The sequence below is a fragment of the Hyperolius riggenbachi genome, chromosome 9 (genome assembly GCF_040937935.1).
Source record: "Hyperolius riggenbachi isolate aHypRig1 chromosome 9, aHypRig1.pri, whole genome shotgun sequence".
NCBI lineage: Eukaryota > Metazoa > Chordata > Amphibia > Anura > Hyperoliidae > Hyperolius > Hyperolius riggenbachi.
The window spans coordinates 92861527-92873647 of record NC_090654.1 but is presented as its reverse complement, the minus strand read 5'-3'; the positions used below and the strand labels follow the sequence as shown (position 1 = coordinate 92873647).

The 12121-nt window shown below is 46.1% G+C and overlaps 1 protein-coding gene across 3 annotated transcripts in view; it reads left to right on the top strand.

Moving 5' to 3' along the window:
- Positions 1-12121, top strand: part of LOC137532559 (T-lymphocyte surface antigen Ly-9-like) — a 128206-nt gene that overhangs the window by 52179 nt on the left and 63906 nt on the right. For all 3 annotated transcript variants that reach the window (XM_068253191.1, XM_068253192.1, XM_068253190.1), the window contains exon 3: positions 9517-9624. In XM_068253191.1, the coding sequence (XP_068109292.1) occupies positions 9517-9624 (108 nt within the window). The remainder of the gene's footprint in view (positions 1-9516; positions 9625-12121) is intronic.

The window sequence follows — 12121 nt, the reverse complement described above, 5'->3', positions numbered from 1 at the left end:
TACAAATTTCAAATAAACTTTGTTTTCAAGTTAACTATCATATATTTTTATCTATTGTAACTCCATTTTAGTGAGTTTTTTTTTAATTTTATATAAACATGTACGCAACATTTCCCTCTGATCGTTCTTTTCTGCGAGAACGATCGTTAAAATGTGTATGATGATCGCTGCATCCCATCGTTGCATTCCAAATTTTCTAATATCATTTGTCAGGTAACTGTCGTTCCTTGCAAATGATAGTTATCACAAGTGTGTACGTAGCATAAGTGAGGCAAGGTTAAAGAGGCACTGCCAGCCATACAAACAAGTACAACTTATCACATCCTAGTATGATGCAAACAGATGTAATTTTATCGAGGACTTATCCAACACAAAATACGTTAAAAACAATTGATTAAAACCACCTTCTTAATCCAAATGTAATTGGAAATCCCTGCAGCAGCAGAACAATAAAGTGACAAAAAATGTGTGTTTACAAATACATGGAAACCACTAATCTTTGTGAAAATGTTGCTTGTATTGCACAACCCTCAAAAAACAATTCATGGAAAAGTGCCAAAGTTTATCAAGTGTTAAACCTGTGGAAAAAAGTAGTATGTGCTAATAAATAAATACCAATATATCCAATTTTGTACGTGGCTGTGCAAATATAGCTAAAGGTGCTGACCAATCATAAATAAATATATATACATGTATATATATTTATTTATGATTGGTCAGCACCTTTAGCTATATTTGTACAGCCTGCTTTTTTGTACAAAATTGGATATATTGGTATTTATTAGCACATAGCACTTTTTTTCCACAGGTTTAACACTTGATACGCTTTGGCACTTTTGCATGAATTGTTTTTTGAGGGTTGTGCAATAAGCAACATTTGCACAAAGATTAGTGGTTTCCATGTATTTGTAAACACACATTTTTTGTCACTTTATTGTTCTGCTGCTGCAGGGATTTCCAATTACATTTGGATTAAGAGGGTGATTTTAATCAATTGTTTTTAGGCTGCTTTTACAGTGGGACGTTACAGGCGCACGTTAGAGCAGCCTGTAACGCACCCCAACGCACAGCAATGAAAAATCAATGGGCTGTTCACAGTGCCCACGTTGCGTTACACTGTAACGCAGCACGTCTACATAACGTACTGCATGCAGTACGACTGTTTGCACATGCTCAGTAGTTTGTTTTTTTCATTTTATGAGCAGAGAGGAGGCGGGGAGAAGCCGATACGTAGCCAGGCACATGGCTACTTATTATTCACTGCACTTGCAGTGTTTACATCCTGGAGCGGCCGCGGATTGGCTGGCGGGACCACGTGATGCGGAGAGCTCCGCTCACGTGGTCTGCGCAGCGCCTCCAACAGAGCAGTCGCACCAAGAGCTGCTTGTAACGCGGCACTGGGTAGCATCCTGCTCCAACACCACCAGGCGTTGCGTTAGGGGCACGTTATGTGCCCTATAACGTCCCCTAAACGCAACGTCCTGGTGTGTAAGTAGCCTAAATGTATTTTGTGTTGGATAAGTCCTCAATAAAATTACATATGTCTGCATCATACTGGGATGTGATGAGTTGTACTTATTATAAATGTCTTTAGAAAGGGCATCTTTTCTAGTGGTGCTTATATGTAGTTCTCAGCCCTTTGGAGACACATTAATATCTTGGCTAGAGATAGCTCGCACCTCTGATTTTAGGTTCATGAACCTCGAACGCCGCAAAAGTTCGGGTTTGCGCGAATTATGCGAACCGCAATAGACTTCAATGGGCAGGCGAACTTTCAAAACTTCAAACATTAATTCTGGCCACAAAAGTGAAAAGATGTTTCAAGGGGTCTAATACCTGGAGGGGGGCATGGCGAAGTGGGATACATGCCAAAAGTCCCGGGGAAAATTACGGATTTGACGCAGAGCAGGGTTTTAAGGGCAGAAATCACATTGCATGCTAAATTGGAGGCATAAAGTGCTTTAAAACATCTTGCATGTGTATACATCAATCAGGTAGTGTAATTAGTGTACTGCTTCACACTGACAGACCAAACTCACTGTGTAATGCACCGCAAACAGTGGTTTGTGTAGTGATGGCCGTGCTGGACTGGTGCGCACCATGGCGAGAGTGCAGGCGATGGCGATTTTGAAGCCCATATGGTCGCCAGGCTGAGGTAACTCAATGACGGAACAACAGTGACTATCCAGCTGATCAAATTTGGTAGTCCACAATGAAGCAATGACCTTATTATCTTGGGTCAGATGTGTCCCCCAACACACTCATATAGCAGGTTGCACTGCACCTATCTGCACAACTTTGGAGTTGCTCCTACTCTTGTATTTGCCTGAGGAAGCGGGCTTGGGACTCGCAAAACGCGTTGCATAATTTTTATGTGGAGTACTGATTAAATATATATTCTTCTGGATACCATATATGGTGATGGTGTCACATATATTGGGGAGACGGATCCACCCCGATCCCCCAATTTTTATTTTAATAGACTACTAATTTTTATTCTGCTGGTGCCTCTGTAACTACTACAAATATCATTATCCACCTGGTGTGTACACCCTTATTTTTCTTCTACGGAGAGCAACTTCTCAGCCTAAGTGGGGAGAGGCTTAATATCCCCATATGCGATTGGAGTGGTTGCCTGAGGTCGGCAACCCGGACTTGTGAGTATATCCATATCTGCTTTACAAATTGAAGATTACCTTATATCAACAATAATACACTATTGTGGGCTCTCGGTTGCTTCTTCTTTTTGTCTTTCTACACACTCATATAGCCGGTCATTGCTTCATTGTGATATGCAAGCCCCTTCACCGCGGCAAGGTAACGATCACGAAAGGGGAATTGACACATGTACATGCCTTTTTTGTTTTGTTGTTGCAGCCACAGTGCAGCCAGAAAAATTAGGCAGGCATGTACACGCACCAGAAAAAAATTGTTAATGTTTTTATTAGCGGCCGCTGCTAGCTTGCTTAAAAATTCAGGAATCCACCTGGAGTCCTGAACCATGTTGGTGGTGGCGGTGAAGGCAGTCAAGCGGCCTGCAGGCAGAGATGCTGTGTGGGGACTGGGGGCCGACTTAGTCTTGGGGCAGGCAGTCACACGGCGTGCAGGCAGAGATGCTGTGTGTGGGGACTGACTTAGTCTTCGGGCGGGCAGTAGCCCTCCGAGATCCATGCCTCATTCATTTCGATAAAGGTGAGGTACTGAACACTTTTTTGACCTAGGCGACTTCTCTTCTCACTGACAATGCCTCCAGCTGCCCTATAAGTCGTTTCTGACAGGACGCTTGAGGCAGGGCAAGCCAGAAGTTGAATGGCAAATTGTGACAGCTCTGGCCACAGGTCAAGACTGTGCACCCAGTAGTCCAGGGGTTCATCACTGCTCAGAGTGTCTACATCCTCAGTTAAGGCCAGGTAGTTGGCTACCTGCCAGTTGAGGCATTGGTGTAGTGTGGATCCGGAAGGGTTAAGGCGAGGTGTTGGACTAAAGAATGTCCGCATGTCCGACATCACCATTAGATCACTAGAGCGTCCTGTCCTTGCCTGCATGGACATGGGAGAAGGATTACTGGCAGTGGCACCTTTATTCCGTTGTGCTGTGACATCACCCTTAAACGCACTGTAAAGCATACTTGCCAGCTTGGGGTGCAAGTGCTGCATCCTTTCTGGTGATTTGGTAACCTCTCCACCACTTTGTGCTTATACCGAAGGTCTAGCAGCGTTGCCACCCAGTACAGGTCATTCCCCTTGAGTTTTTTTATACAGGTGTCCCTCAACACGCTGGACAGCATGAAAGATGCCATCTGCACAAATTTGGCTGCCGACGTACTATCCATCTCCTCTTGCTCTTCCTCAGTGATGTCAGTCAAGTTCTCCTCCTCCCCCCAGCCATGAACAATACCATTGGAAAGGTGAGCAGCACAAGCCCCCTGTGATGCCTGCTGCGGTTTTTCTTCCACCTCCTCATCAAAAAAACACCTTCCTCATCTGACTCCTCTTCCCCACACGACTCTTCCTCCTCCTTCCCCCTCCTCTGTGCTGCCGCAGGTGTTGAGGAAACATCTGGTTTTGCTGATGATTGTTGCCACAACTCTTCCTCCTGTTCCTGTTCATGTTCACACTCCTCCACAGCTTGATCCACCACTCTACGCACGGCACACTCCAGGAAGAAAGCATATGGGATCAAGTGACTGATGGCACCTCCACTGCGACTCACCATGTTTGTCACCTCCTCAAACGGCCGCATGAGCCTGTAGGCATTTCGCATGAGTGTCCAGTACTCCAGCCAGAACAACCCCATCTCCCCAGAGCATGTCCTTTTACTGTAGTTGTACAGATACTGGTTGACAGATTTCTCCTGTTGAAGCAGGCGTTCAAACATCAGGAGAGTTGAATTCCAGCGAGTCGGGCTATCGCAAATCAAGCGCCTCACCGGCAAGTTGTTTCTCTGCTGAATATCGGCCAAGCGTGCCTTGGCTGTATAGGGACGCCTGCAATGCCCACACACCTTCCTGGACTGCTTCAGGACCTCCTGTAAGCCTGGGTACTTACACACAAATCTTTGAATTATTAGATTCAGCGCATGTGCCATGCAGGGTATGTGTGTCAACTTTCCCAAACTCAAAGCCGAAATGAGATTGCTGCTATTGTCACACACCACATTGTCGATCTCCAGTTGTTGCGGGGTCAGCCACTGATCTGATAGCCATTTTAAGTGTGGCTATTTTGAAGCCAATCCTGATGTAATTTCCTCCCTTACTCTCCTCTGCCTGATTGTGTATGCATTGCCTGCCCTCGTACCAGTCTTGGGGCACTCCCACCCAGCTCTGCAATAGAAAGTGCATTGTCTCAGCATGAGAAATATTGGCCAATCAGAGAGGAACAGAGGTGTGGGAGGGGAAAACAGGAGGGAAAGAGGCTTCAGCCAATCAGGCTGCATTAGTTAAGTCTGAGGGGGACATAGAGAAGCAAAACGGGACAACCCAGCATGCCCTGCAACTTCCTTTGTACGTACCAAATTTTGTGTGTACCAAATAAGAGTCAGGTCAACTGGGTAATGATCATTTATCAACAAGAAAAGTAATAGTGATCTTAATTTTTGGATTGCCTGGCAGGGGAGGACTGGGACCTTATGGCCTGGGGTGAAAAACAAACTAGAGGCCCGTTATCATGGCAGCCCCAGCCCAAATGACATCACACACGCACCCCACGTCGTATATGCCAGTAGTCACGTGGAGCACCAATGTGGAAATACAGCAAGGACACTCGAGGGACACCATGATAGGTAAAGTACAGACATCGGGAGGGGCACATAATATGTTTTGATGGACAACGGCCGGGGTTTACGTTGTGTCTAACATTCATGGTTATCGCACGCCGGGATTATCGCACCTGACAACCACATTGGCCCGAGATTTCCCAACATCTCAGATCAATACATTCAACCAATTTCCACAAAATGTTTTATCCGATTCAATATTATCACCCCCCAACATACATGCTTTGCTTACCTGCTTTTTATTGGTGGGCAGTGCATCTCTGCCTGCCCACGACCCACTTTACTATTGTATGAAACCCTATATGCCACATCCATACTTAGTACTGACAGGTGGAAAAGACATTATGATTCGATCATAGTGAAATAATCTGTCAGTAGCAATTGATGCATGTATGGCCAGCTTTAGATTATGGTTTCTAATAACCAGATTGGAGAGAGGAGAGAGAAGGCAAAGCAGGTGGTTTTGGTGCACAGCGTTCAGCACCGGTTACCCAAACCAGGAGCCCCATAGAAGCAATAATATGCTGCGCAGGGCTCATAAGGGTAATTTGGGGCTCCGGTGATCGCTGTACCCTAAATTACACCTCCCTCCGAGTTACAACGACTCGGAGGGGGAATAGTATTTAACTCTGCCAGGGAGTTTAGTGGAAGCAGGAAGAGCTGTCATTTGACGCCCCCGGCGCCCAACTCACCCACAGCATACACATACTAAGGGCTTAGACACACTATAAGAGCTATTCTGAGCACTTTTTAGCCATCGGAACTTTCTGAGAGCTTTTTAAAAAACGCTCTAATTGATTTACATTAAAATCACAGTAAAATTGCAATCGCTGTAAAATCACTCAGAAAAGTGCTTATACTGTGTCTGAGTCCTTATGCAGAGAAGGGGAGAAACGGTGAGGAGAGAAAAGCTGAAAGAGAGGGAAAAAGGTATTTGCCTCACCAGGATTGCACTTTTATTTAGCTTTCCTGAATAACAAGAAGACACCCAGCACTAGGGGAAGAGGGAAACAAAGGTGAATGAGGGAGGGCTGGTGCACACCAAGAGGGCTTCTAAGCGTTTTTCAAATCAGCAGCAATTTAAAAGGTGATTGTCTACCCTATGAGGGTGTTCTCACAGCAGCATTGTGATTTTTTTTCAAAATTGTAAACATGCTGCATGTAGCATTTTTCAGAGTGTTTCATTCATAAATCGCTCTGAAAATCGCTTCACAAACTTGCACTCACAAATTGCTAGCGATTGCTATTGTGATTTTGCCGTGCACTAGCCCAGAGAGAGGAGGAGTGGAGAGAAATTGAGAATAGCCTGAGATGGAACAGGGAGCTTATCTGTATTGCAGTCCCACATCACACAGAGACTACTTGTCTGTAACATGACTCCTGTCCCTGCCAGTCTCTCACACAAGCCAGAAAGCCCTCCTGGAGTCTAGGGACCGTCAAAAACTTTTCAACTTGTTCAACACCTTATCCACACATGCAGTCATTATAACATTGGGAAGAGACCAGACAGAGTTTTGCCCATGGACCCTCCAGGCAAGCTCTGCATCAAGCTGTGTATATTTAGCAGCTTGCCTGTAGAGTTGGGCCGAACGGTTCGCCTGCGAACGGTTCCATGCGAACTTCAGTGGTTCGCGTTCGCGTCCCGCAGGCGAACCTTTGCGGAAGTTCGGTTCGCCCCATAATGCACATGGAGGGTCAACTTTGACCCTCTACATCACAGTCAGCAGGCCCAGTGTAGCCAATTAGGCTACACTAGCCCCTGGAGCCCCACCCCCCCTTATATAAGGCAGGCAGCGGCGGCCATTACGGTCACTCGTGTGCTGCCTGCGTTAGTGAGAGTAGGGCGAGCTGCTGCAGACTGTCTCTCAGGGAAAGATTAGTTAGGCTTAACTGTCTGGCTGCATACCTGTTCTGTGAACCCACCACTGCATACCTGTGCTGTGAACCCACCACTGCATACCTGTGCTGTGAACCCACCACTGCATACCTGTGCTGTGAACCCACCACTGCATACCTGTTCAGTGAACCCACCACTGCATACCTGTGCTGTGAACCCACCACTGCATACCTGTTCAGTGAACCTGCCACTGCATACCTGTTCTGTTCAGTGGACCCGCCACTGTATACCTGTTCATTGAACCCACCACTGCATACCTGTGCTGTGAACCCACCACTGCATACCTGTTCTGTGAACCCACCACTGCATACCTGTTCAGTGAACCCGCCACTGCATACCTGTTCTGTTCAGTGGACCCGCCACTGTATACCTGTTCAGTGAACCTGCCACTGCATACCTGTTCTGTGAACCCACCACTGCATACCTGTACTGTGAACCCACCACTGCATACCTGTTCAGTGAACCTGCCACCGCATACCTGTTCAGTGAACCCGCCACTGCATACCTGTTGTGTTCAGTGAACCTGCCACTGCATACCTGTTGTGTTCAGTGAACCTGCCACTGCATACCTGTTCTGTGAACCCGGAGCTACATCAGCCAGGCGACCATATGGGCTGTAAAGCCACCAAAACCTGCACTCTCGCCATGGTGCGCACCAGTCCAGCACGGCCGTCACTACACAAACAGCTGTTTGCGGTGCGTTACACGGTGAGTTTGGTGTGTCAGTGTGAAGCAGTACCTTAATTACACTACCTGATTGATGTATACACATGCAAGATGTTTGAAAGCACTTTAGGCCTGTCATTTAGCATTCAATGTGATTTCTGCCCTTAAAACGCTGGTTTGCGTCAAATCCAGATTTTTCCCCGGGACTTTTGGCATGTATCCCACTCCGCCATGCCCCCCTCCAGGTGTTAGACCCCTTGAAACATCTTTTCCATCACTTTTGTGGCCAGCATAATTATTTTTTTTTTCAAAGTTCGCATCCCCATTGAAGTCTATTGCGGTTCGCGAACTTTAACGCGAACCGAACCTTCCGCGGAAGTTCGCGAACCAGGTTCGCGAACCTAAAATCGGAGGTTCGGCCCAACTCTATTGCTTTTTTATCAGGGAGCCCAGTGTTTCACATTGCCTTACAACAACAAACCTGAATACACCAGGCACTGGACCAGCCCTAAATCACTGAATGAAAGGTGGCCTGGGGGGCAACCCCCCCCCCCCTTCCCCCCCTGGCCAGTCCGCAACTGTTGCCTGGTTAGAAACCTTATTACGTCTTTACCAGATAAAAATAAAGAATTGATTTTTGATTTTATGCCCAACAGTTACACTTTAAAGCATGCCTAAGCTGTCATCTGACACCAAGGGCCTGATTCACAAAGCGGTGCTAACAGTTAGCACCGTGGTGAAAAGACCTTTATCACGCCTAAACTCTGTTTAGGCATGATAAGTTTAGGTGTGATAAGTTTAGGTGTGATACGTTTTTAGGTGTGATAAGTTTAAGCACCAACTGGGCTAGCACCGCAGTGCACAGCTGATCAAAAGTTTTGCGCTAGCAAAGTCTGGTGCACTTTGCATAGAGTTTAATGGCGCTGCTTTGCGTGCTGAACTTTGCGCGCAATCTAAACTTATCTAAACTTATCATGCCTAAACTTATCATGCCTAAACTTATCATGTCTAAACTGAGTTTAGGCATGATAAAAATGGTTATCATGCCTAAAGTCTTTAACTGGGTTATCACCGCTTTGTGAATCGAGCCCCATGAGATAGATATGGGTAGATATACTTCCAGACCTACTTAGAATTTAATGTTTCTATTTTATTTTTTTATTTCATAGCAAGTGTTAAGAAACCAGTCCTTTATCTATGTAAATGAGGCAGTCAAATGCAGTGTCTACTTTCCTGAAAAGTAAATAGAAGCCTATCTGTTTGAAAAAAGAATTGTGATAACAGGATAATTATGAAAAGGTCAGAAGGTCATTATTTCTCTTTGTGTTGCAGCTGAATGAATCAGATTTAAAAGACAACTGACATTAGAGGAATATGGAGGCTGCCGTATTTATTTCCTTTTAAACAATGCTAAATGCCTGGCTTTCCTGACGAGCCTTTGTTTCTAATACTCTTACCCATAGACCCTGAAAAAACATGCAGATCAGATGTTTCTGACAAAAATGTGAGAAAATTAGCATCATGCTTATTTCCGGTGTGAGATCCAGACACTACTGACAAGAAAGATCAGAAGGACTGCCAGGCAACTAGTATTGTTTAAAAGGAAATAATTATGGCAGCCTCCATATGTCTCTCACCTTGGCTTCCTTTTATGTCACACTGGGTTTCCTCTCTTCCAGATGTGTTGTCACCACCACTTAAGGGGCCACTGGACACAGTAACCAGAGATGGAGGAGTGGCCATTCCGCAAGATCAGGGCTTAGCAAGTAAGAAGGAATCTTCAACAGGTAGGTGTGATGGAGATGGAGAAAAAGGAGGAGCTGTGGAATGTTATATTGACAGTGGTCCATAGAATAATGCTATTTTGAAATCTGTTCAGGATATTAAAGTATAGATATATTTATCCTTCTATAATAGGTTTCACTGTAGAAACACAAGGGGCTCGATTCACAAAGCGGTGCTAACCCAGTTAGAGACTTTAGGCATGATAACCATTGCACCACGCCGGTGAACAGCCAGTTTAGGCGTGATAAGTTTAGGCATGATAAGTTTAGGTGTGATAAGTTTAGGCATGCTAAGTTTAGATAAGTTTAGATCGCTTGCAAAGTCCCGCACACAAAACAGAGCCATTAAACTTTATACGAAGTGCACCAGTCTTTGCTAGCGTAAAACTTTTGATCAGCTGTGCACTGTGGTGCTAACGCAGTTGGCGCTTAAACTTATCACACCTAAACTTATCACACCTAAACTTATCATGCCTAAACTTATCACACCTAAACTTATCACACCTAAACTTATCATGCCTAAACTGAGTTTAGGCATGATAAAGGGCTTTTCACCAGCGTGCTAACTGTTAGCACCGCTTTGTGAATCAAGCCCAAGGAATAACCAGACAACTCATGGTAACCCAGACCCATCTAGAAGGTATAAAGGGCTTAAAGCCAATGGTTACCAATTTAAAAATAAAAAAGTCAGATACTCACCTAAGGAGAGGGAAGGCTCGGTCCTAATGAGCCTTCCCTCTCCTCTCCCGGTGCCCTCGGTGCTGCGCTGGCTCCCCCGTTTGCGTCCGCCACCGCAGAGACTTCGGAGGTCTTCGGGAGCACTCGGGCTTCCGAAGACGGGCCGCTCCATACTACGTACGCACGAGTGCGTCATAGAGGGCGCTCGCGCATGCGTAGTATGGAGCGGCCCGTTTTCGGGAGTCCGAGTGCTCCCGAAGGCTTCCGAAAGCTCCCTTTGGCTGCGGAAGTGGCAGTATTTGACCGAACTGGTCGAATACTCCTACAGGGGATCCTGCGCGGGACTGGGCACCGGGAGAGGAGAGGGAAGGCTCATTAGGACCGAGCCTTCCCTCTCCTGAGGTGAGTATCTGACTTTTTTATTTTTAAATTGGTAAACATTCACTTTAAAGAGACCATTAAGCCCTCTATTAAAAAAGCAATGCTATATGTGACTTTGACTACTTAAAACAAGGTATCTAACCTCCCTGGCAGTATGATTACTTCTGCATTTTAGGGTCTAAAAGTTGTGCAATTTTTTTCTCAAGCTTTTAGACCCTAAATCCTGGAAAAATTACACCACAGAGAGATCTGCTGCAGCCCAGCACATTACTCGCCTCCCCTGGATTCAGCACTGCTGTTTTTCCTCCGGCAGTGTACCCCTATAGTGAGATTGACGGCTGCCATCATGATGAAAGATGGTGATCTCAACACAGGGATGCAGAGCCTCTGAGCACCGGAAGAAGAATGGTTTCCGGCGTCTGGATCCCGGGGGAAGTGAGTTACAAAGTCCGCTTCACGCAATACTCTACATTCACTACCGGCTACCATGAGTCAGGCTCAGGGGTTGCAGCTCTAAGCTGCTGATTTCCAGCCCAAGTGTGACTCGGAGTTACTGCTATGGAGGCAAGCTGTTTAACAGACAGATAGAAGTTACATATCTTACCTTGATTTATTTAGCAAAGCTGGCTACATATTAAACGCTCAATTTCTTATTGTGAAATTGTAAGGAATAGCGCAGAAGCCGCCGCGCGGTCTGGCGGCGCGGCGGCTGTCACCGCGTTCAGACCAGCGGTTTCCACACAGCAACATGTGTCTGGTTTGCCTGGGCCTTCTAGTGCACACAGATGGAGAGCTACGCGCGTGCGCGCTAGAAGACAGGACCTTTATGCCAGCAGGAGAGGTATCAGCTGATCAGGATGATCAGCTGATCCCAGTGGAACTCCTGATTAGTTGAGTGGCTGGGGACGGCGCTGCAGAGCGCTGTAGTATATATAGATCTTGCTTGTCAGTTGCTGGTTGTCTGCCGTTGCGAATACTTACGTGTGAGCACTCAGACCTCAGTCAGATCCTACAGTGTGTTAGAACCAGGTGGACCTGGGAATTCACACTTAGCCAGATTCCGCTCTTGTTATTTACTGTGTTATACTTTAGACCAGTTCCAGGGTGTTGAGACAAAGGACCTCACACCCAAGCTTAGGATTATTGTGTCATTACTGTGTTATACTTTAGACCAGTTCCAGGGTGTTGAGACCAAGGACCTCACACCCAAGCTTAGGATTACTGTGTCATTGCTGTGTTATACTTTAGACCAGTTCCAGGGTGTTGAGGACCTCACACCCAAGCATAGGATACTGTGTTATTTGTTAGACTAGTTCCCGGGTGTCGAGACCAAGGACCTCACACCTCAGACTAGGATTGTGCTTGATATCTGTTATGACCTTTGGCTCTGTCGACCTCTCTCTTGTTTTCTGATTCGGTACCTCTGCCTATCTGTCTACCA